This window comes from Echinococcus granulosus (assembly GCF_000524195.1).
Source record: "Echinococcus granulosus chromosome Unknown EG_S00026, whole genome shotgun sequence".
In the NCBI taxonomy this organism is placed as follows: Eukaryota; Metazoa; Platyhelminthes; class Cestoda; order Cyclophyllidea; family Taeniidae; genus Echinococcus; species Echinococcus granulosus.
The window spans coordinates 375724-401876 of record NW_020170406.1 but is presented as its reverse complement, the minus strand read 5'-3'; the positions used below and the strand labels follow the sequence as shown (position 1 = coordinate 401876).

General features: G+C 42.3%; 2 protein-coding genes across 2 annotated transcripts; one reads left to right on the top strand and one right to left on the bottom strand. All coding sequences in view use genetic code 11, as the record gives it.

Annotated features, from left to right (window-relative positions):
• Positions 1-1025: 1025 nt before the first annotated feature.
• EGR_04285 (RNA-binding protein 8A) lies at positions 1026-2431 on the top strand (the record flags this gene model as incomplete). The annotated part of the gene is made up of 4 exons (XM_024493534.1): positions 1026-1086; positions 1831-1890; positions 1935-2015; positions 2052-2431. 4 exons carry the CDS (start codon positions 1026-1028, stop codon positions 2429-2431), a joined length of 582 nt encoding a protein of 193 aa, XP_024352042.1.
• A 12245-nt stretch (positions 2432-14676) lies between these two features.
• EGR_04284 (CREB-binding protein) lies at positions 14677-24081 on the bottom strand (the record flags this gene model as incomplete). The annotated part of the gene is made up of 8 exons (XM_024493533.1): positions 14677-14743; positions 16661-17580; positions 18208-19764; positions 20498-21521; positions 21560-21714; positions 21748-22639; positions 22675-23808; positions 24071-24081. 8 exons carry the CDS (start codon positions 24079-24081, stop codon positions 14677-14679), a joined length of 5760 nt encoding a protein of 1919 aa, XP_024352041.1.
• Positions 24082-26153: the final 2072 nt, after the last annotated feature.

Genomic DNA, 26153 nt, shown 5'->3' with positions numbered 1-26153 from the left:
CTGCATAAAGTTCACGTATTAATTTACTTTGATGTTCTCTTATAAATCCGGCTATAGATGCCTGGATTGGGAAGATTAATGGCCGGCATGGGTCATATTACGGAGAATGGGAAGTTTGCAAGCTAGCAATGTTTTATGAGGTAGCGCCCGAAAAGCCACGTGGTTTGTGTGAGAGGTATCGTAATAAGTTGTCCACTTAACTCTCGGTTTTGCTAAAAGGGACCACTTTGGGTGTCCTCTATTGCACTTCCTTTGGGTGGGGCGGTCTCTGGACCATGCTGTATCCCCAAGTCCCACTAGATGTAGAACACATATTTGGCCAGAGAACGATATTTCCAATCATCCTCAGAAAAGTCTCAAGTTGCAATGGTACATTCATAAAAGATGTCTTGAATGATTTTTGAGAAATAAAATGAACTTTACTCCACATTGCCCAATCAAACGATTAGTGTTATCTTTATGAGTCAAAATGGAATCGTGAAATACCTCTTGTTAATAGTTGGTGTCTATGCCTGCCAAAGCATGGTCATTTGCAATAGTACGTTTTGACTCTAGACCGAATCAGGTCTTCAGTACCTTATTAAAGGATGTAGTTAAGGCACATCCGGTCTAAAATCCTGAGTACGTGACCAGATAATATGGATGTGCCATTACCGCCAATGCCAACCATGCTTAAGAGTTTAAGGGGAAACTGATTTAGTTCTGAATTAGCTTTTAGGTTTGATCGGCCAATCAACTAATTTGGAGATTGATACGTAAAAAACATCTTAAATAAAACAGAAGCAAATAATTACTTTTGAGACTATTTGAATTGGCTTTTTTCCTAAAAGACCACAGCCTTTGGCTTGCAATAAAAATATCTGTGTTAATTGGGATAAATATATATATTTAAAAATGAATGTTGGATTAACCACAAACATTTGAATTCAGACTAATGAGACTGTCATACTTTTTGAACTGATTTGCGCAATTATGATTGGATCACTTCCCCACTAGTTTTGGTATTTAGTCCTGGCTTTATTGAGATGGCGGATGTCGTCGAAATTCATGGTGGGAATGACTTCGAGGATGATACGGAGGGTGATCGTAAGTGGTCAATTCGCCCTAAAATGTGTATTTCCACCATGATTGTGATTCTCCTCACATTGTCATTCCATGATTTGATCGTAGCAGATGTTATCGCGTCAATTGGACTGACTCAATTCTAATTGACAGCTGATATGAATTGAGGTATCTTCGTTGAGCCACTAACTAGAGTCTGTTTTTCCATCATTAAAATCAGCGAGCACTTCTCAGTTCTGTTAATCTTGGTTTCTAATAACCTATTAATTTTTTCCATTCTAAATGGCCTAGCATCGTGGCTTATCATGCGGATAAATGCGTTGACTGAACCATTTTTATATCTGTGACTGTAGTTCACAAATATTTGGTTTCCAGTTTTGATGGATGAAACCGTTTATTTTAACCGTAATATGTTTAGAATCCATGAGCGGGGCGATCAGTCAATTTTATGGTTAACTGGACCTACACTTAACTCAGAACACTTAAGAACATCTATTATTGAAGAAGCTCGAAATGTCATTTTGCTAATATTTTATGTGCATTGAATTTTCATTGAGTTGTTCAGCTAAATGCCCTGGTTGGGTGTTTCATACGCTTACTAGACTTGGTATTTTTAAAAATGCATATGTATTAGATCTCCCGATTCTGCGTGGCTTTTGTCTTGTGCCATTTACAAGTTCTCATAAGGTATTCTCAAGTATTGCTCAATTGCAGTTGCTTCAACCTTCATTAATCAACAGCTTTTTAACGGGACCTTTTGTATTGCAGATGGAATCATGCGCCTAAAGGAGCAGGCGACCAAACGCAAGGGTCGTGGTTTTCGAGGAGGTATTTTTGTTCCCATATTGATTTTTCCTTATTCGTACCTCTAGAGGTTGTCACACGTGCTCAGGAGGAAGAATTCGAGTCTCTTAAAACGGACGATAATGCCTCTGCAACTGGTCCTCAACGCTGTAAATTTTTAACTCACAGTAATTCCCTTTCCTTAGCTATCGAGGGTTGGATCGTGTTTGTGCGCAACGTTCACGAAGAGGCTACAGACGAAGACATCCGAGACAAGTTCTGTGAGTACGGAGAAATCAAGAACATCCATCTTAATCTCGATCGACGTACCGGTTTCCTTAAGGGTTATGCACTAGTTGAGTATGAGACTTTTAAAGACGCCAATGCAGCCCTCCAGGCCTTGAATGGTAGTGAGTTGCATGGGCAGAAGATCTTGGTCGATTGGGCCTTCGTGAAGGGCAGTAGCCGCGGCAGCGGTAGCAGTCGAAGACCTGGTCATCGGCACGGAGGTGGTGGCAATCAGCGCCGTATTAGCCGCTCCCGAAGCCGCAGCCATTCGAGGTCTCGGGATAGAGCCCGTAACTGAGTCCTGGGCTGCATGGTAGGATGACGATGTTTGTGAATAAACTCATTCCCATTTCATTTCCTTCCGTCAACCTACTCTCTATCCAATCCCATGCCTTTTAATACAACCGAGAGTTTTCACTTTTGTGTTATAACGGGAATGAATATACTATTGTGTGTATTTATCGTTTGTTTGGATGCAACGCAGATGAAAGTCACAGTTGGTTGTTGTGGTGTAAAGTATTTTGATCGAAGGATAGATTCTGCAAAAATTGCACCCTAGCGTCTGAGGCTTGTGGCGCGTGAACTGATTTGACGATCTAGGGGCTGTCGAACACAACGTCAATGCTTTTGCCTTGCCTCCAAATTAATATTCGTGCAGTATTTCTTCGGCCCCTTGGAACTAGTAATGCAGTTGGAATGTCTGGCGTTATTTTGTGCATTGATTAATCAAAGTCACGGGTTCTCATCGTTGCAGACGCGTGAGAAGGTGTGGATAAGTGCTGCAGTGAGTTCTAACAAATGGCTTGTCATCCATCCAAAATATTTTCCTGTTTTCGCTTCATTCTAGTCAAAAATGCCTGGTACTCACGGCCACAATAGCGCTGTGGTTCATTAATGTATCCAACAGTCTATTAACTATACTTGAGATCCGTGTTTAAGGTCGGTCCATTTTTGCCTGGTTGGGTCCTCGTTTATTTTATTTGGATGCAATGTCCACGTGGAGTTATGGCACCCTTGATCATATTTGGCCTCTACTTTTTATTCTTTAAATGGAATACAATGGCTTCCATAATCAAACATTTCTCCAGTATTTTGAGTGTGCCAAATGTGTCGTTATGTGCTCTGGATCCTCGGATTTTGCCTCACCTATAGTTTTTGGCTGACTGAGTATTTAGAAATGCAGATAAATTAGCTCTCCTCTCCTTTGCTTTGGGTGATTGCGCGAATCTTTAGCGGGAAACTCACAGGAAATTGTTACAGACTCCTCTACTAGTAGGCGAGGAGGGGAGGGATAAGGCATGCTGTTTGCTATCGTGTTTCCGGTAAAATAAGCGCACATTTTTTGACACATTGTGGATATAAGCCACCAGGGAACATGTGCATAGACTAGAAAAGCAATGTCTGATAAGGTGACCATTTGTCTTGCGTAGAGAACTGGTAAAATAAATTTCCAAACCCCAGACAGTCCAGCTAAGCAGCGTCGTGGAACAGATTCAGATGTATGTTAAGATAGGTGTGAGAGGCAATCATGAGCCTGAAACTAGGTAAAACCTGGCGGAGTCCTTATTCACTTTTTAAACCTATCCGAACTTTGGGCGTTCAAATATTGACGCATACCAGACACCTGCCGTGGCCGTAGTTTGACGGGAATGGTTGCCATTTTGGGCGTTTTAGATTACCCTAGATACGTGGAGTTGGGAAGGATGCTAAACATCGTGTAGTCCTTTGTACCTCTGACTAATGTCGGAGACAGGGTGGATGTTGAACGATGTTTTAGAACAAAGTGAATGGGTGATAATGGAGATTTTGGGTGGCTAGTCATTTAGGCCCGAGTCTTGAAGACTCTTTAATACTAGTGTTCACAACATAAACGGGACGGTCTGGATTATCTGCGAAGAATTCATATTGACTGTGTGAAACTATGTCAATTAGTGTTACGGGAGATTAGCCTGAATGAAGGCAACCCTGCCTACTCTTAACTGTGAAAGTGGTGCGATAGAGGATTGAATCCTTTGTCGACAGCTTTTTAGGATTAGGATTAAGTATTTTTGCAGTTGAAACACTCACTGTTACAGCCTATAATCCTTTCCCAGCAAAGCCTAAGCTTGTCGCGAACTATACTTTTCTAAGCTCTCTTGTCTCTAGGACCCAAAAATCCAGCCCCACTGCCTGCCCTACTTTACATGTGACCATGTGATTATTAGACAGTAAGGTCAAGACCTCACTTGAAGGAATCCACCAAAGCGATGCGGAAGATGAGGCTAGAGATGAGGGGATATCTTCCTTCCTCTCTACCAGCCTAAAGTGAGATATGAGGGCTTTTCAAGGGTTTGTTGCAGTATGTAGTATTAAGTCTTGCATTGTTTTTTTATTGAATAGGATTTCCTTCCGACTAATTCTTGCACATCGGTGAATCGTATCGAGTGGACATAATTCAGTCATAATTATTTGGCTTTTGGAAGGTGACCAGTCCGCGGTAGAAATCTCGTCAAAAGTCTGCTACACACTGAACAGGCATAGTGTTCTGAAGACAAAAAGTTAGATGGGTAACAAGTGGATCGCTTGACGGGATCAAAGCAGCTTTGGAATGCAAGAATCGCTTCTCATTAAAAGTCATTGACCGAATAATCCAAAAAGGTGCCTTTCTAACGCACAATCCATGACTTTCAAGAATTGTTCATCTCATTTAATGTAAATCAACTCCTTTGATCACTCGTTTTAAACATTACTGGAAATTCTTGTCATTATTAATCCCAGCCGACGAGAGTTAAGTGTTACCAAGGTCGTAGGGTCTTCCTGAGCGTGGCATACCCACCTTAAGGTGATTTGTCTTATTCATCAGGTTAGTTCAATGGACATTTCATGGTGTGAAGTTAAAAAATAAAACCAGGGAAAGATGTTGCTGACCACATTACAAAGTACTGCACGGATAGGATAGCGCGTACACAAACTTTATGATACATGGCTGTAAACTGCAGCATTGACAATTAGTTACAGGAAGTCATACCATCGAGATGACCACGCGAAATTTGTGACCTCCTGACACAATGGACGAAACACATTGAGTTGTGCTGTTGTGCGACCAAATGTGCAGTGCAGAAGAGGTGGTATTTTGCCAGAATTGTTGCTCTGTAGGTGTAGGCTCTTATTGCCGTGAAGAGTGTTAAGCTGTAGAAGTCCGTAGATCTTGTTTAAGATGGCCTCGTACATCGCGTGTACTCTTCTACGCCAAAAGTTTTGGTCTTCTTCTAGTTAGCCACGGAAATGGTGGAGTTTAATTGAATGCTATGCATAGAGTTGCAAGTGGAGGATAATTCGGCTGTAGGGACAATAAAGTGGAGGTGAGGACAATGAATTTTGCCACGTAGATGATAGGGTTCTAAAAGGAGGTATTTATTTTGGTATTAGTTAGGAGTAGTACGCCTATTAAATGTCGTTTTTTGATAGAAAACTGACGTGCTACTACATTTTACCCAGTATTTTTATAAAGAAAACTTACCTAAAAGTTTTACCACAATGCGCATCTTCATTTGAATTCCATGGGCTATTACTTCTTAAAAGCTAATTACTTTGAAAGATTTTCAACCCAGAAGGTAATGTATACAAGAAGGTTGATATGACTAGTGCATCTGTCTGGGAGAAAGTGGCACGGATCTCCTTTTGCTTTGAATACATTCAGTGACTGCGTTATTACTAGAGACGCAATAACAGGCGCCTGAGAATGCCTTTGTTAGGGAGAAAAGGAATAACAGTAAGGCTACAAACTCTGTAATGCGATGCACAAATAAAACAACCACTAAAATTCCATATATTTTTGTTTCCTTCTTGAGGATCATTCCCGACAAGTGGTGTTAGTGCACCTCAGCTTTGTCTGTTGTAGCAGTAGTTGGCTGTATGGAAACAACCCCTGAGGCAGCAGGGAAAATAACTTCCGTTGTCAAAAGTTACAGTGAATCTGATAAATTGCGATGTGAAGGGCGCCATTAGTCGGGTCATTTGATGGACGGGTCACATTGTTGAACTGAGCTGTGAGGTAGAGTTCGAGGTTGGAAAATGTCTTATAGTGGGATAACCTCGTAGGTAAATTCGTCAAAAAACGAATTAATCGCTGCCAAATTTTTTATGCTACCCAGCTGTCAGTTTGAGTTATCGTCACTCCATCTCTTTTTTAGCTGTTTTTTGGCATGTGTGTTTTGGAATTGGGAATGCATACAATCCATCATGTTGGTATATCACAATACAATTAATATCCATCGAACAGAAACAATTTTCTCTGTTCTTCTGCTAAAGAGCTTCACACTTTACCTTTTCTGTTTCAACCTCTTTTAAAAACACTAGTGTCATCCAGCCTAGAAACGTCTGACAGTGTGATTCCTTACAGGATGCTAAAGATGCTGGGTAAACGTTTAGGAGGGTAAGAAAATTTTTTGCGGTAACACGGGTGGGCTTTGAGGCCAAAAAAAATTTGACAGCATAATCAGTGAAACTAGGTGAAGCCCCGAAGTTGCAACCTCGAGATCTACTTACTATCACTTGGAACAAATGCAAACATCGATGTACCATTGGAGGAGAGAAATCAAAATGACTTGACATCGGGCCCAAAAAACCCAGCATCCATAATTTATCTCTCCTATTACGCGCTTCATGAGAATCCATGACTCGGAGCATGCTCCACTGTGGTAAAATCAAGGCTTCTTATCTCTAGCAAGTGTACATTCATGCTTTGTAAATGAAAAAAAAAAAGGCGTTTCGGTACATACACAAGCAGTATGAGCCTTCCGTGTCTATATCTATCGAGTCAAGCCATAACTCACTCAAGATCCCTTATTTTTCTTAGAATAATTAGGTAAGGCAAGGTCTGTAACCATGACATCTCCTCTTAAAACAAAAGTCCAAAAAAGCTAACGCGAATACTCATTAGTATAATTATTGTTCTACAGTTAATATCAGAGCATGTCTTGACGATACCACGACTAAAGTTGTATATCACAAATGGTGACTTTACATCTTTACCATTTGGCACGAAAAGTTCTGATTCAGGCCTTAATAAGTTTAAGCGCTGTGGAATGAATAAGATTCCAGCATTTGGTTTGAAATATCGTCATAAAAGTTAGTCAAAGGCAGGAGGTCGGAATTTTTAAGTCTTCTACTGGGGTAAAACCAATTCTTCATCGCAATTCCTGTTGGCATACAGCTACTGTGGTGTAAATAACCTCAGGATCTCTAGTTAATCCCTTAGGTTTCAGCAGATCAGAATCTTGTGTTACTTCATCACGGCTAACGGCTAAACGGCTAACGCGTAAATCAGGATTTATTTGTACCCTGGATGTGTCATGAGGGACAGTAAAATGTGAACTCTATCAAGAGTTTAACTTGCCCTGACATTCGATAAGTAGGGCAATTCAAAACGGTTACCTCCAATGTAAGGCTTGTTTACTTAAAAACTTATTAGACCATTGTAATTTGATACATTAGGATGGTAAGATGATTCGTATAAAGGATTTAATTGCTTGATAGCATTCCGAGTTACACAAAGTAAAAGCGTCTCATTATCATAACCCATTTCTCAAGTTACATGGCCTGCCAACCACATCCAAAAAAATTTTCGCCAGCACATTGTCTACCTTTAATTTAGATTGTCCTAACGAAGTCTACAAGATGACTGAATGCTGAAACCAGGCGCTGAAACTTCAACTGCACTATCGTGTGTCTTTGACATTTAAGTGGTTAACAACTTACAAATCCTACGTTATGGTAGTTACGGTAACAAAGCAGGTTGTGATGATATGTACCAGATCAAAGAAGATAGGAAAACAAGTCTCCTTTGCAGTGCGTTACCCTCAATAGTATCCTGGCTTAAGGGCATTTCTGGGTGCATTGTGTCCTGTTAGCTCCTATTAAGTGGTTATCTACATGCGCCCATGTTACCTTCACCCAGACCTTGTTAGACAGACGCACAAACGGGCATAGACTAGACACAAGGCATTACAAGACAGGGTAGGGGAATTACAGGTTCGTGTGTCTGGACCTTACTTCTGACATTTGAATCCCTTAACAAGGGCTATTATAAGGTTGAATGGGCCACTTGTGGATACAGTTAGCTCCTGGCGGTGGGTTAGCATTCACTCATGGTAGACATTTCCACCAGCAAGAATAGGCAGACTTGAGAAGCCATTACAAAGGAAGGATGATTGACTTTAGTTTTTAATTCCATAAAAAGTATATTTACGGATTCTCTGAGAAAATATGTGGTTTTACTTATTCTGCGGGAAAATGTTTAGTGAGATATAGTATTGCATTTATTACTCACACACCATTATATAATCTAACTCCTTTATGTTGTGGTAGGTGAATGTGTGAATGTAGGCGTACTTTTACCACTAAAAACTTTAAAAGGAAAATTCCATTTACTTTGAAACGTACTAACAAGGGATTCTCGATTGTAGCCACTCAAATTAACAAAAGCAAATGCAATAAAGATGAAAAGAATTAAAGAAGCTAGTGGTAAAGTATGCGAGTTAAGGATACGGCAATGCAGTTATAGGAAGGAGGTGGTGGCAAGGTTTGACTTTAGGGAAGAGGTACTTTCCGTGGAACGAAATGTTCAACTACCGATGTAGCTAAAACAGTGTAGTTTTTTTAACTGCAACATCGCAAATGAGATGTACTTACATGAAAAAAAAGTAACGTGACGACCACATCACCATTTAAGAGGGACATAAAATAGTCAGAAATTTCATCAACTTCTTGTACAAATGCGAAAGTCTAGAAATTGCTACTTACCACTGCAAGATTAAGCATCGACGAGGTAAAAGACACAAAGTCAAAAGCTTTGCTATGAGTGGGGCATTCATATTCATAAAGTAATTGCTTCGCCTGTCCCCTAGGTGTTGCACCTGCGGTTTCTCATTACTGTTATAAATGGATATGCGAGCTAACAGAAAACAGTTGATAGATTGACTTCAAAGAACCACTTAAACCATTGCATTAGGCCTTGGATCAACGTAGATTTTTTCCTCTCGAATCCTACCATAATGATTCGGTTCATCTACGCAAGTTAATCGTGCTGTTTTCCACGAGAGACTCCTAGACAGTGGAAAAAGTCATGGTTGTAGATTGCAGATGCGCATAAACTTTGCTGCCTCCTTAAAGATTAAGTACTTTACATCTGAAAAAACCTTTTTAAAGGCAAATGATGTCAGGGTAAAAGGAACAACTATTTAACTTGCATTTATACCGAATAAAAACACTAAAACAAGGCACCAATGGTATTTGAAGACCACTATTTAGTCTGCACTAAATTGACCCTTCATGGCTAAACCAACAGACTTAGTGGAGAAAATTCTGCGTACGGGCCTACCATTTACCATGGCAGTGTCACCACATCAACTTAATAAGTAAACAATCAAGCTCCCTATCCTCAATGGTGCCTCCGCCATTCTGTTTATTGGTGCCAATGGTAGTCGTCTGCAGCCTATTTAGCTTGCCTTCTACCCTGAGTATGGGGAATTGGACAGCTTCTGGAGGAGCTTACAAAATTTCCTTAAGCTGAAGTTTTAAACCATTCTACGTACCTTACCCCAAACTACCTCTCGAATTAAAACCCATTAGTGGATTAATAGGTGTACTACTTGTGTGTGTGTGTGTGTATGTGTGTGTGTGTGGAATAAGTTCACTTCACCAAAGTCAAGACACCCCACGGCATTGGGTGTCACCCGCATAATGTGCAAAGATGAAAGGAAAACAGAGAACAGACAATGAGAGACACGTGACACGTCGTTCGATTACTTCACATTTAATGGCAGTGTACAGAAATAGACTTCAACGAGTGGGACTTGAAATGCTCTTCCACCGAATTAGTTTGAAATCGGCTTCCGAGAAGCATACACCCGTAGTTGTGTAATTACGTTAAAGTTTAAGAGTCCTCGAGTTTCTTTCTTACCTGTGTTTGTCCTCACGAGACGCGGAAGAAATCTTGCCTATAAATAAGGTAAATATTTTTGAAATTTTCCGCATTGCATCAAGAAGCAGTTAAATTCAACTCTCTTCTCTTCTGTTTTGACCTTGGATAAAAATGTCATATTTGACAAAAAGTGACGTTTTTAATTCCTTTGGCAACTTAAACTGTTCATGATTTATGTTTTAACATTCCCGAAATGAAAGTGATGATAAACACATAAATATCGCACTTTGTCACGTTCTATGCAATTCCTTCCGTTTTTTTAGGACCTCATCAAGGCAGGCGACATAGCGAGTAGCCATGCATGAGCTTACTAAATGCCTTAAAGAACGGTTTAACAGAGCATTCATTATCGCTGTGACTACCTATTTATTATTTACACTCTTTTGGTAAAAAAGTATATGCTGTTTTAATTGCTGATGTCGCGCAATTCCTCATTTTAAGGCCAAACGCTTAATGGTATATTTATCACCGGATGTGAACCTTTTTTTCTCAGTGGGGATGCAGCATTTTTCCACCCTATTATTCTTGCATATAAAGTAGTGTTGGTGCATAAAAAGGAGCGCAGTACTCACTTGAATTGCAGAAAACAATGATACTAAACACCACCAAGGTGTTCCGCCAACAAATGAGAAATTGGTTACCTCAGTTTAATCCCACATGCATATATCATCATTTCGTTCTACATTCCTTAGGAGATTTTTTTGGTTCACATACCTAAACAGTGTTGCGCAAATTCAATTTTTAAGCACACTAGATCAAAAAAAGATACACAGAGCTACCCAAATGTAACTGCAATCCCTTTCGCAGTTTTGTAGACAAGGGACGAAAGAGTATTTCCACGGAGGAGAAATTATTTGTGGAAGAGAGGAAGAAAAACTACCCTGCTAGGGTCCGTTTAGTAAACAAAAGACAAAGGTAGAAGTAAGGCACCTTCTGTCAATGTAAGCCATCATTGTCTCCAGAAATCGCCTTCTTTTAGGTCATTCACAACTCAAATCACCGCCATCAACTTTGACACTTTGTGATTGTCTAAATCACCGACAAATTCATTCAACACACCAAAACTCGGGTATCAAAATGCTATAAGTCAAATATAAGAATTTACCCGTAGGTGTGGTGGTTAGAAAGGAAACTTATGGAATCTTCCCACAGGGGGCGTTAGGCTGCTTATAGTCAAGTGGTCGACAGGATCCGTAGGTTTTCCAACAAATATTCAGCAACGAGAGGTGTACACACCAGGTTTCACTTTTTGGTCCCGCAAAATAGAGCATTACATTATTTAGCAAAACTCTTGGTTTCTCACAGTTTTTTTTTGAACAAATAGTTAACACCGTTCTAGCAAAGTTTCTTCGCTTAAAAGAACTAATCTGAGGGCTTAGATTCCACTGTGAGTGTGGATTTGATGATAAACAATCACAAACAGTATTTATTTCACGAAATTTATAGCTCGTCATCTCTATTTTAGATACATCAACAAGTTCCATTAGAGCGAAGTGGATATTATCCACAATGGAACAGAAATCCTTGCCTTCAGGACTGCGTTTTCATTTCGACAACTGAATGTTCATCACCCATTCTACCCTCCATTAAGGAAAGTTACGATGATATTTAGAAGGCCTAGAAAATAATGTGTGTAGCCTCCTTGCACCGTCAGCTCGCGAAGCTCCAATGATTCATTGTGGTCTGATAAGCTTTGCTTGCCCACTAAATATGGTCACCCGTTCAGCCAACCCAGCCAGTACGAATTTAATGCTGCATGTAAATGACTTTTAGGTGCGCAGTTTAGCGGTAACACAGTTTCATGCTGCTCCCTCGATGTAGCATCAGTTACTTTCGTCGAATCACATCGGTTAAGAAGATTAATCCCCACAACCCATGGAGAGTGGGTCCACTGTAACTACATCAATTCTGATGTGGTCAGAGGTTGCCTTGAGCAATAACCGGTGTTCTTTGTGGAAAGGCCAGTCAGCTTTTACAATCAGTTGAAGAACCCTCTCTTATGTCAAACGCGCCTGCTCAGTTCTCAGCTGTGTGCATGTATTACTGCACGACTACACTTTATGGGGGAGTGAGGTAGATGCAAAAGTCTGTCTTCTCTAGGCTCTTCGACCTCCCTTATGTTCAGTTAGCATAATGTTTCATTTTTCCGTTCGTTTTACTAACCCCTTCCCACATTTGCATGTTGAGAATTGAGTTAATCTTGAACCTACGGGATTTACATATGTGATAACATTAGCAAACTTACTCCTAAAAGCTTAGCATTGTACATAGTCCACTAGCCGTAGGAAGGAGACTCACAATAAAAGTGCTATTAAAACTAAATTGTCTTTCTTCGACTACAATAACTAACAACTAGTAAAGATACAAAAGTATACTTGAATGGGAAGTTGCTAATAAGATTGGTTGGCTTCGGTGCCACGTTACAGAAAGCAAGGTCTAATCCAGAGAGACAGTTGGAAACCTTAAAGTTCAAATGAGTAAAAAGATTAAAGAATTCGGAAAGCAGTCCTATGGAAATGTCCTCAATTAACCGGTATTATCAAGGATTTTTACAAAATGTGCCAATCCAAACAATGAATTGGGTTGCAAGGTCTCCCTATGGTAACGAAAAATTATCGCCAGACCTTCGTTACCATCGTCACATATTTGTGACGTCTGAATTATCCAATCTGGGTTCATAGATCACACAGGTATGAAACATTAAACTGAAAAGAATGAAGAAATTGAGAAATTGTTATATTAATGGAGCAATGAAATATCTGGATCGCATTGGGCGATTTATCCCTGAGACCTAAGTAGGTGACAAGTTAAAGTAAACCCTACTGCTATGTGATAACCGAAGTAGGTCCAATGGAGGCAGTCAAAATAACAGAGTTTCTGTGTGGCATAGTAATACATTCCTGTACAAGTTTCTTCTATCTTTCTAGATTTGGCTTCTAAGATGAATTTATGGCATCTCGCCTATGCCACCAATGTTACCAGTCCTTCTGTATGTCGATTATAAACCTGTTTCCAGACTCGTATACCCGAGAGCATCGTTAGGAATAACTTGGACACTGGTATTTTTAAATGCCATCATAACTATACGAGCCACTACTGCCACTTCATGACATGACTCATACCGCTGTAAATATTGCCCGAAATGTACGGCAGGCTCCTCGCGACATCCTCTCCCTTTTGACATGGCTCTTAAAGAGCAGGCATGCGGGTCGGGAGACAGAATACTGTGATATGGCATTTCAATACCGCCATAGGTAGTTTAGTTGCAAAGAGCTTTGCACAAGTGGAATAGGCGTGACAGATTCCAGAGCGCGATAAGACGCTTAATATACCCTTCATGCTACTGACACCTCTACTGGCTATTTGGTTTTCCTTTTTTGCTTAGAACCTAGGTGATCTCAGTGACACGAATTTCAGTACAACAATGAGGTGCCTTGGTTATGAAAAAAAACCACAAAGACGCTTTTTAACAACCGCCTCTGTGTTGAAGGTGGATTGGACGATTGCTTTTTTTAACTACGCTGCACCTTACTTTTATTGTACCACCATCAGAAGGTCGTACTCCATGTCCTTTCACACGGATGCGTACCCGAATACACAAGCATTCCACTAAAAATAGACAAAATACTTCTTGTTTTGACTAAAGGTATACGTTGGAGTGGGAAGGCTTTGTGCTGCTCTTGTCAGATAAAACGAATTCGTCCTGACTCGTTCCAGTAGTACACTGATACAAAAAAAAAGACTTCCGAAGACTATTTTTGTTGGTTTTACCTGAAGAATGGTAGGAAAATAACTATGGGTGCTTCATTAAGGCTGAATGAGCCTAAGCAGTTGGGAGATCAAAGCGAACCATTTGATTGACGTTTGTGAGACCAATGCAGCCTATCGCGGAGGAGCGCGAATCCACATCCCACTAAATTATTACGTTGTAGGTAAAGGTGTTGACAACAACGATATGGCAGTCATGTATGCGATGTAACAAATTGGCATCCTGTTTTCTAGCAATTAAGAGCTTATTTTATATCTACCCAAAGGTAGTGGCGCATTTTTCGCTGGAACTTTTACCCTCCGACACTTTTCACCCGAGCTTCAAGCCTGTCATGCATCCGCAGCCTATACCGCTAGAGCAAGGTTATCTTAACTTCAAAATTTTTCAAAGGAATTCCTGCCTGCCTCTTGGTGAGACGATAGTCAACCAAAGAGGCTCAGCTAGTGCGTGCAGAAGGCGAGAACTCATTGAAAGTTCAACTATCCAATAAAATGAATGAAATTGCCTGAAGGACGAAACCTGACGCAGAAGGTTCAGCTGTATTCTGCTACAAATAACTGCCTATTCAATTGACAAATGAACTGTAGACCCACTGGACAGATTGGTACTGCAGGGTTTTGCGTTGTCCATGCATGATGCAGGCAGCTCCCTAACGTCAATTTGGCATTACAATAGGCTTCTGCCAGTAAAGTATCCCAAAATCCTTCCCCATTCGGCTCAAAATTCCAAGAATACCGATTTAGAAGTTTATATGAAATACTCTTGCTTTACAAAGACAACGCAGAGTTGTACTCAAAAAATAAAAGACGATCTATGAACAGTGAAGCAGAGATGGCAGTTCGGGGATGGGAGCATTTGATACGTCTGACACAATGAACCTAGATGGGTGATAAACTTTTCTAGGCACTACCCTGTTTTAAATGTCAATCAGACTTGGAATAAAGCGCAGGTGTAGAGCGAGTTGCGCAGCGCCAATTAATTGAGTGGATCGTCTACAGCCTCATTGTGAACCTCTAATCACGCAACGAAGTAATGATGAAGTGTCAAATTGATGAGCGCAAGCTGAAATAAGACGTTTTCAACTGCATTACATGCCAAATTGAAGTGATTTCCACTCGGCATGAAAAGCACTCCAATTATGTGACTTGAGTGCGTGCCGACTCAAAGAACTAGAGATAGAACGTACCACTGTTCCAACTACCGCATTTGGGCTCCTAGATGGAAACCTTCACACTGTCATCACAATAAAGAGGACCCCTTCAAATGGATAGAGGAAAGTAAACCAGATCACACTTTGATACACCTACCATGATCCCGATTGACGCTGCTAACGCCAACTCTTGGGGACCATACACGACGGTCTTAGCACACCAACGCTGTCACCGCCCAAACTGGCTTGAGCTCAAACCCCAAGTTTAAGATAATAAAACAAGGTCGCAAAAGTGCTTCTTTACTTCCTCTAGGGAGGAAAAATCCACCTCCGTGTTGAGGTTAAAATAAGATAAGGATGCCACCCAAACGCAACTTTAAACTCATAAAATACGAAACTTACAAACGAGACCGACAAAACGACATCCCTGCTAACTTTGTCATGGCGAAAACGACACGAATTCCTCGCCCGTAGGAGAATAGTAAACAATGTTGTCAACGTCCCAAGCACTTACCCCTACTCTACCAGTGCATACAGGCAAGAACGCCTAACATTGATAAAATATTGAGCGTTTATACCTGAAACACCCTCAGGGGCGTCTATCATTGACAAGTGCCGCCACAAGAATTGTCATGTTCACTGGTTCATTTTTATTGATAGATTCAACCTTGAAGCAAGCAGGTTGAGAACTCATATCAAGATGAGTTGCCAATTCGCAACATCCACCTTCTCCTTGGGATCGGGTTACAGTCGTAACTCTATAACCTCCCGGCTATATTGAGAGAAGGGTCGGTATCGCTAGAAATAGTTGTCTTGGGGAGAAGAAAAACAATTTACAGAGTTTGCACGCAAGCACGCGCGCGTTGCAGGAGAGCAACATTGCCGACAGGAGCGCGCACGTGGGGGGTTAGGGCGGAAATTGAGGTGTTCAGCAGGAAAGGCGGCGGGCAAGTCTTAATTCTACCAATGTGTGGAAGGTGGCATTAGTGGTAACAGCGATGGGCTCAAGGTACCAAGAGTTTTCACCGCAGCCCAAGAAAATAAAGTGTGTATGAGTTGGACAGAAGGAGAGAGAAAAGAAGGCTTATATACATATATAATTGAAATAGCGCTAAGGTGATACGCGCTTCGACCAGTAGACAGGAAGAGGAGGAGGAGATGGTAGCATGTACAAGTTGGTGGTCGCGGTGCATACAGTGAGGAGCAAGTGGAGCGGGAGAGAATGAGCGATGACTGGTGAAAGGTGTGCGCATCCCTGCTGGAGTACGAAAAGAGGGGGCAGCTAGTAGCACTTCACTGATTAGGACAATACGTAGAGATTGGCGCTGAGATACACCCACGCACACACCCTCATGCAGCCGACGACATCCCAGTGGCAGACACCACGACTTTCCCACGAGGCTTGCGGTGGTAGTAGTTAATTTCAAGTTTCGCGCGCGCTGCTAGTACATGATTGATACGTAAGTAAAAAAAAGTCTCAGCACAAGGAAGTGGAGGGAGGAGAGGTCCTGCGGCAGTGCGCGGACATGCACAAGTAAGCCAAAACAAACGGAATAGGTAGGAGGGAGAAATGCGATGGTATAGACAACCTCTACTCGAAGAGTTAACACACGTGAAGAGGTTATCGGCAGGAAGCTAAAATCACGAGCCCGAGGGATTACTTGAGGAAGATGGAGGATTCTGGGGCGGTGGTTGCTGCTGCTGTTGTTGAGGCTTCAACAGCTGTGGGTTTTGTGGGGATGGCTGCTGCATCAGAGCCACAATTGGACGCTGCTGCGAAGGCGGCTGTTGCTGCTGCGCCTGCTGTTGCGAAGCCGCCCGAAAATGAACCACTGTGGTGGACTGCCCACCGACTCTTTGGCCTCCACCACCTGCAGTCACTGCGGGAATGAGCCTTGACGGTGAAATGATCCGCTGTGGATGATGCTGGGTTTGTTGGGGGCCTCCACCACCGGCTCCAATTGTTGTCAAAAGTGTAGTTCCAGTACTTCCTCCTCCTGTTGCCGTGTACACTGCTGCCGAGGGTTGCACATTTCCAGGACTACTGTTGGAATAGAGCTGTTGTTGCTGCTGGCCAGGCCCCGTACGGACACGGGTGACGAACCACTGTTGGTCGGACGGATGCTGAGTCTGAGGTTGAACTTGTTGTTGAATAACAGCAGGACCCCCAGGGAGGGTACGGACACGCATCGGCTGCGCAATCACATATTGTTGCTGCTGTTGTTGGTCAGCTAAGTGAGGTGTGAATTGTGCCGGTTGTTGTTGCTGTGAAAACTGACGCTGACCAACTGCTGCGCTGATAGCAACTTGCCTTGGTTGTGAGATCGCCGAGGTGGAGGGAATGGACTCTGCGGCCTGGTTATAGGAAAGGACGGTGGTTGAAGACGAAGATGGTTGAATGGGCGTGACGCCCACCGTAGACTGGGGTTGAACTCCAGGGGCTTGATGGCTAACGGTTGGCTGCTGCGCTACGCGCTGGTTTTGATTGGCAGCTTGCCTATTGCGTCCACGTAGGGCAAGGAAGGCTGGCCGAAACTCGGGATGGCGATTAATCCAGTTGATGAACTAAAACCGGGTAGTGTTGATAGGAAGTGAGTATCCAAAGGCAATATGAGAGACGATATCAACACGACACCACCAATAACAGTAACAGACTTACTTTTGGACTAGTATGCTATACTTTTACTACTACAGAATATAAAGAATAACAGACAATAAGTAGGATGTAGTAGTTCGTGGCAGGACATTCGGCCCAACCAAAGTCTATTGCTGAATGATTTATGATGGCCACGGAGAGAACAAACTAATAAATTAGACCACATAAGGCAAAAAAGAGCAGCCGGCTTTGTATTCTAACAGTATACACCATCCCAGAACCGTAGCACTTTTTTGGCCGAAAAATATCAAGATGAAAGCTTTAGACAAGTTGGGCTACTAAATTGCCATCATAGCGACGAGAGACCAGATACAACAAAGGTCTGTACCATACAGCACAAACTAGGGGTGCAATGAATCGGTGGACAAAGACTACTTAGAACAGAATGATCTCCTCACTAAAACGAATGGTTTAACGACTTGCAAAAAGCACACAACTCATAAAATAACTTATCTTTCTCGTCTTTGACAAAAGAGAAGTTTGAATAAGGATCTCCAAGAGTCGAGCATTTCATAAACAGTAAGCGCATCACACACCTGCTTATTTTGTTCCTCTTGAGAAGCCGGTGTTCTTCGAATGAGATCAACCACTTTTACGACTTGGTCAATTTGTTGTTGAGTGGGTGCCAGGCTGTTAACATCTTGCGTCACAAGAGCACCACCACCATTACCGCCAGATCGGAACGTCGAAGTAGGTGTCATGGACTGCTGTTGCTGTGATGGAGGCTGCTGCTGCAGCTGCATCTGTCCCGCCTGCTGTGAAGGCACTGGCTGTCCATCCCGCCAAACCAGTTGTGAGGAAGCAGCAGGCAACCTCGAAGGCTGTTGGCCCTGAAGTGAGAACGAGGGTGCGGGCAGAACCCTTGGAGATGCCGCCACCGTCATCCCACCGTTGACAGAAAGAGTCTGTAAACTCCCAACCCTGCTGCTATCGGTAGTACTGCTAAATGAAGAGTTCCGAGAAATCTGTCGCGAATCAGCCATGGATGTGGGGAGATCTCCACTTGACGACTGGGCAGAGGAGTTCCCCGGCGCCCCATATTGAGAATGGTAGGCCGAAGTCGCGGCAGAGGACTCCGTACCAGTGGCTCCTCGAGTGAGATTCGTCCTTCTCTGCAGGGACTTGTTCTGCTGACGTCGTTTTTGAATCTGCTGTTGACGAAGCCTGTCTTTGAGTTGAGGGCATAGTGGCACCTGACATTGTTCTTCCGTACAGGCTTTGGCGTGCAAACAGCACATGCTAATAAGTTGACGACACAGTGGACACGTACCGCTGGAACGTTTTGGACAGGCACGTAGATGTGCCAAGACTCGCTTCATTTGGATGCAAGCAGCCATACGACAGTTTGCATCACGGCACTGATTGGCGTGAACCAAAGCAGCGATACAGGAGACAAGATTCGGTTTCCTGTCCGTACTTCCCACCGGACGTTCCCCACTGGACTCACCGTTGGCGTTAGAACCCTCCTCTTCAATACCCAGACCATACTGTTCCATGGGATGAGGATGGTTTTCACGCTTGTAGCAGCGATTGCAAAGATCGTACTCGTCACACTCATTGCAATGCCATCGAGTTTCAATTTGGTCTTTGCATACGTTGCAAGTGTAGAGGAAGCTCTGCCTGCCCTCGTTATGCAATTCGTAGAGCATCACCAAAGTCGAGTACTTGGCTCGTCTAAGTGAGGAGAATTCAAGATGCTTTTCTCTGGCCATTTGAAGGAAGGAGTCACGACTATCCATCAATTCACTGGAAATAAGTGCATCTGGATCCACAATAGGTGGGAGGGAGGCGGTGGCCCCATGCTTATGCAGCCGAATAACGAAGAATATCTCCTTCAGCTTTTCCATCGTGTCGTACACCTTACGTGTAAGTTCTGTGTTACAATCCACCGGCCCATCAAGCTTCTTGCGCTTGTTAGCCGTAGAACCACCAGACTTTTTGCTACATTTGCGTTTTTTTGCCTTCTTTTTGCCGGACCGTTTGTCCAAATCGCCGTGGCCACCGTCTCGGTCACGCGACCCATCCAGATCATCATCTTCGGTCTCAGCCAACGCCTCTTCGCGACGCCGGCGTTCCTCCTCCTTGTCCAAATCCTTAAAACAGCAAAAAAATGCACATTAAGTAAATTCATTATATTTTTTTGGAATTAAGCGAAATCTACACGAGCTACAGTTATAAAACACTAGTGGTTATTTATGAGAACGTGAACACAGACGGACAGCCTAGGGAGTAGGATACTGGGATATAATTGGTCTGATGAAATTGAAAATAGGTCATGATTAGCAAGTGAAATTTTGTTACAAAACTATGCTAATAATTAAGCAAAACACTAAGGGCTACCAAAGGCGATCAAAGTGAGACTCAATGGGGTAAAGTGTCAATGATCATGTTGAACAAATAAAAATGACAGATTAGCTTAGAATATCCCAGATTAATGCGGAACCAAATTAAATGCAAAAAATACTTAATTTTGACGGTTTGAATGTGTAAGAGCTTTGATCTGTCAGAGGTCTTGAATCCAGTCCAGGGAACCCAATAGATGTCACTGCAGCTTGTTTAGTTTATTGCACGCTAGTCATGTCCCCAATGCGGTTAAAAGCGATTCGTTATGGACATAAAACTAACAAATTGAATTTAAAAACGCTAGGAAACTCACGCAGAAAAATTTACCAATTCAACTCATCTAGGTTAGAAAATGTTTAGAATTAATGACGCCTGTCAAACTGGCTACCACGGAGAAACTGTTACACATGATTCCAGACATTTGATGGTAAGGCGTCTATAAACTCAATAAAATCACCTACAACAAAAAGCGACCTCACTAACCTGCAAAATCTCCTCCAAAGTATTCGGCCAAAAATCGCCTTCAAAGTAGGGGATTTCTGTAGGAGACACTAGGTGATGATCAATAGCATCCTTGAGTATGTCTTTGAAATCTGCAACAATGCCCTCAATCATTGCTTTCTGCAGCATCCTTTTGTACCAATCTTGAAGACGCTTGGCCTTAGGAATTCTTTGTTCTAGCGGATGCATGTGAAATATGTAGTCATCTCCTTCGGCCGGAGGACAAGCCCAAATATGAGCCATTGTGTAGCCCAGTTGCTTGGCGTAGTGTAAATAACCGACTAGAATCTCATGATAGACATCCGTTCGATACTGCTTCGGACGGAAATAAAAGACGGAGTCCAAGTAGGCTACATAGACACGTCTTCGATTTGGCTGAGGAGACTCGGAACCATACTCCTGAATGTACAAACCAAAGAAGCAGACGTCTTGACCGTCAATTTCTTGAAATGCAAATATGGCTTTCAGGCGGTAGGGAAAGCTTTCAGACAGTTCCCCACTTTCTGTGAAACGACCCCGCATCAGCGGTTTCACTTCAACCAATTTATCAGAGCTGGCAAGAACGCGAATCGTCACCTCCCCCGTACCAACTTCCTTTTTCTTCAAGAAATCGTTGACTCTGCGTTCAAGGAAGTTACTCAGTTTATTAGTGGGCAAATTCTTGGCAGTAAAACGATTTTCCTTCCGTCTAAGACCACGCTCTCGCAGACATCCAGAGCAAACGAATCCCGTTGTCCAAATCTCATCCATGTGAAGAGCACAAACCTTGTGCCAACGACGGCCACATTCCTTGCAATGTACATCGGTCTCCTCTATAGTTACGTTGTTCTTTTTTCGTTCAAAAAGCTCCTTTCTAATAGGACTAGAGAAAAATGCACTCAGAAGAAATCCCAAAACATACATTGGAGTCTGATTAGCTTCGTCCGCAAGCATTATCTCATCTCCTGCTTCGTTGAAGCATTTCTCGCATTGATAGTAAGTATCACAGATAAGAACTCTTTTGTCACTAAAGTAAATAGTTAGAGAGAGATATTAACAATTTACGTATTTGTGTACATATAGTAGTGAGCATCTTTACCAATAGTACACACATTTGCAGAACTGCAATAAAGGATTTGCTGATAGGAATATTCATGTCCGCAGCAAAACCCCATCGCCTGCATTACTTGATCCACTTGACTCTCGAATAACTCCGATAGCTAAAAGAATGATTCTAAAGAAAAATTTCTTACTTTAGTACACATTTTGTATACTTTGGAATTTTTTTTATTGTATAGCCAGGCATTGTTAAACATCAAGCGAAAGTGGTTCAACACTTCCCATGGATCTTTGTATATACCATCTTCCAGATTATTCCGGATCGTAGTTAGATCCATGGGGTGTTTGATAACTTCCGGGTAATCTGGTATATTTAAAGCAACCGGATCCACCGGGTCACGAAACCATTCAGCATTTTTATCGGCGTACACCTCTTCATGGAGACGCAAAAAGTGACGCAAAAGTTCTTCGCGAGACCACTTTTTCCATTTGGACTCATCAACTTTGGTGGTGTCAGCAACAGTAGTAGAACCTAACGCACCACCTGTGGAAATAGAGGCAACGGATGGAAGAGAGTCGTCAGGTTTAATCTGGGTCTTTTTTATTTCATTAGACGATGAATTGGATTGATTGGTATCGGAAACAAATGGCTTCACATCCTCCTCTTTTTTGAATGCACCAATACCGTCCCTTGAATCTGATTCTTGGTTAAACTCAGCATTCGAGTTGGCAATGCTTGGACGATAGTCAGCAGAGACAGAACCTCTGTTCGGAGTCATTCTATCAGGTTCGACAGAATTTGCGGATACATCCGATACGCTATTAGTACTAACGGCCGAATCATTCGGAAGGGAGGACGTAGACCCATTTCCAGAGGCAGAAGCAGCACTTTTCCTTCGACGCCGAGCTTCCTCCAACTCCTTGTATATCTTATAACACCTCTCTGAGAGTAGTTGAAAGTACTCCGTTTTATCTTTCGCCGTTGTGTACATTGCATTTTCCACCTTCTTTGCGTACTCAATCAAGTTGGCCATTCGTGGATCACTGTAGGCCGCAGGATCAGGCTGTGGCAAGATATACTTGACTCTAAAAATACCGATACAAAACAAGTGGTGACTTACATTCTACGAACAACATGATCCCGGTGTTCCATATTTACACCAGCTCGCCAATCCGTTTGCTCAACACTCTCGCTCACACTCTGAGAAGGGGTAGTCGGGACACTAGAAACGGGAGCCGACTGAGTGTAAGCTCCAGTAATCCTGACCTGAGATGTAGAAGTGGCGGTGGCTGCCGGAAGAGACCTTCTAACACTTTGAGGTGCTGGAGAACGAAGTACTGGAGCTGGTTGTCCAGGAGAGACCCCATTCATCTCACTAGGCTGCGAAGCGTTGGGAAGAATTTGACCAGGCGGCCGTTGTGGGACGGTCCTCTGCTGATGCCCTCTCTTCAGAGGTCCACACACCGGACACTCCCGGCTGCTACAATTTTTCCAATGTGAAATAATCTGTCGTGATGAAGCGCAATGCGGCTTTCGACAGTTCTTCCCTTCAGTACAGTTCTTCATATGCTGAAGAACATTCCGCATAGTGCGACAGTGAGGAGTGGTACAAGGCGTGGAATGGGTCTGTTCCTGCCGACAGCATTGAGCATGCAGCAATAAAAGAAGTTGTTGTTGAATGAGTTGCCGTTTTTCAAGGTCAGTTGCTGAGGAGGAAGACCCAGGAACTTGGGAGTTCTGAATGGTTGAATTCGTCATCGGATTCGGATAACTGGTGGAGCCGCTAAAACGTGATGTTGGGCCAGGAGTGCCTTGTAGATTAGCGTGCGAGACATATGTAGTAGGCACAGTCCCTTGGCTAGACGGAGTAACAGAAGCACCCACCCCATAAAACGTTTGAGCAGGCGGTTTACTCGCTTCAGAATAGGCGTTCAGGCCTTGTGAAGACTGCGCCTTCATGTAGACGGAACCTTGCCCAGGAGCAAGTCGGGAGCTTAATGACGAACAGCCAGGAACTAGAACAGCACCCGAACTGTCAGTGGTACAACGCGCCGAATCTGAACTCTGAACGGATAAAACGTGCTGAGAGGATTGAGAAGTATTTCCGCCGTACTGCTGCTGTAGATGTGTACGGTCACTGGAGTTAGGATAGTTGGAATTCAGTGTTGTTAAAGAATTCGAGTGACTAAAATTATTATTCTGATAATTCAAAGTTCCATGAGAGAGATCCGGATGTGGTTCTTTCTCCATTAAACTGCTAAAATAAAACAAAAAATGCGACTCGAATTGGGAAGAAGAGAGGACACAAATGACAGATCTTGTTGTGAAAAGCCCTGTAAATAAAAAGCACGTGCATTTTCTAGGGCATCAGCACGCTCACCATCCCGCTTTAACCTGCTAGATTTAAAATTGACCCAAAAAGCGTGCAAGCATTCAATTACAGATATCTAACTAAGGATGGCACTAAGCAGACAAGTAGGTGGATTTCTCCGCAATAATCATATCTTACATAATACACAAGCTTCATTTATTTGCATAGACCACTTCGTATATTTTCCTATGAAAATACAATTTGCAGACAAATATGGCTTCCACCAAACAAAACGGTCACTACCCTGATTGGTCACAAACTGCTAATTTCATATATTAAATAATTCGTACACATTCAAACAAATCATTCGTGTGCCAAAAGATTCTCACCTTCTTCTTACAGAAGCAAAGAGTACATGTAAGATTTAAAAAAAGAAGTTCCAATCATATACACGAACTTTGTCAAAATCGCTATTCATAGGTAAATCTCGTCACCTTTTGAGCTCATCTTTATGTGAGCATGTTTTAAAACTCCCTAAACAAATCGTTTGTCTTATTGCGATGGAAGTTCATACCTACTGCTAAAAGTCTAAAAGCATTTATACTCCTCGTTAAACGAATATAGGCTCTTAGGGCACTTCTGTCAAATCTCGGAGCTTCCAAATTTGAAACTGCGATCCAACAAATTCTGCGCATAATTATTAAGCTAAAGAGGATAAACACCATTTCGTTGGCATTCTTAAGATTAAATTCTGCTAAGTGAAATTCAACATATTTGAAGGGCATAAATTCTTATTTTTACGGAAAAAATTGTGCATTGATAAATATTATTGGCCATTCTGCTGAACTGGGCTGGTACCCAATTAGTCAATTCCATTGATAAGAAATATCTTAAATACTCTTTTTCATCAATTATTTGGCAATCTGTCAATTCAACCGTAGTTTTTTTTACCCGGACCATTAGGTCTTCGTGGAAAGTAGCTACTCTGAACTAAAAGCTTTAATCTTCCAGACCGCGTTAGTAGGCTCACAGCATTGACAAACGAATCTACCCTAAAAGCACAACCTTCCTTGCTTCCATCTGGACTTACTCAAGTTCAACGTCAAAGTGTGCGAACATCTTGCTGCGAATACCTGAGTTTGCGGAAACCTTAGTTACGGGGGCAGAAACGGTGTCTACATTTGGTAGTGGCTAAGCCTAGTGTTTTTCAAGGGGCTACCAACATTTGCGACGACCTCCGACTTAAATGCCTAATGAAGTCTGCCATTTGAAGCGCCCCCAGAACTTACGTAAAGACGTTGTTAACGTGAATATATAGTACTTTCACCACATCTCTATTAGCTGAATGGGATCCCGATGGAAGGCGAGACAGCGCTGAAATTTGAACATTGCTGCTACGGGAGACGAGGGTGGCTAAGGCACAGCATTAGCTCCATAATAATGATAACAATAATAATAATAATTTAATCCCTGACTTTTACTGCGTGGCTCTACCTTCAGAAAATTCTTCGAAAAAGGGCGATTGAAAGTGACATGAACTCGTTGCATACCAACTTCTAGCTTCTAGCAGTGTGAAGACAAAGGATCCCGTGTCTCTCAATGCAGCTTAATAGTAGGTAGAAGCACTAGAAATACATCGTTACTGTAAGGATCAAAGGCCTTCTCACTTATGTAAAATTTAATCAATGCTGATTCTAGCTCGTAAGTATCCTTTGAGACCAGCCAGAAGTGCATGTAGCCTCCTTGTCCTTCTAAATCTCCCGAGGTTTTTCCCGGCCTCGATCGAACTAACGTTTTGATAGATTAATTGCAACAAGATTTATTTAATCAGATTTGACAATCAAAATAATAGCGATTGTGATTTAGGCCATTGCATATCCCATGCACCCATTAAATTCTGTCTCTCTCAAACGAGTTATGCAACCTATCCAACTTCGCCCATGCGAATTTCTCCGTTGCTCCTTCTGCTATTGAAGAGTTATTATCCTTCAGCAATTTTCAACACTTGACTTGAACATAGAAGTAAGAAACTTGGTAAACTCACCAACTTTGAGCTTTATTAAGAGTTTCGAATATCGAGATGAGTTAAATCAAAAGAAGTGGCATACATTCAGAGATGGAGATAAATTTGTGAAATTTTTGAAAACATACAGTAATGAGTACTAGTGTAGCGTCCCGAGACTTCCTGAAGACGAAAGAAGACAAAATACTCGGGCAGAATATATATATTCAGCACGGAGAAGGTGTCTGGGCTATTGGCATGGCCCAAAAGGCCAGCCCACCCAGCG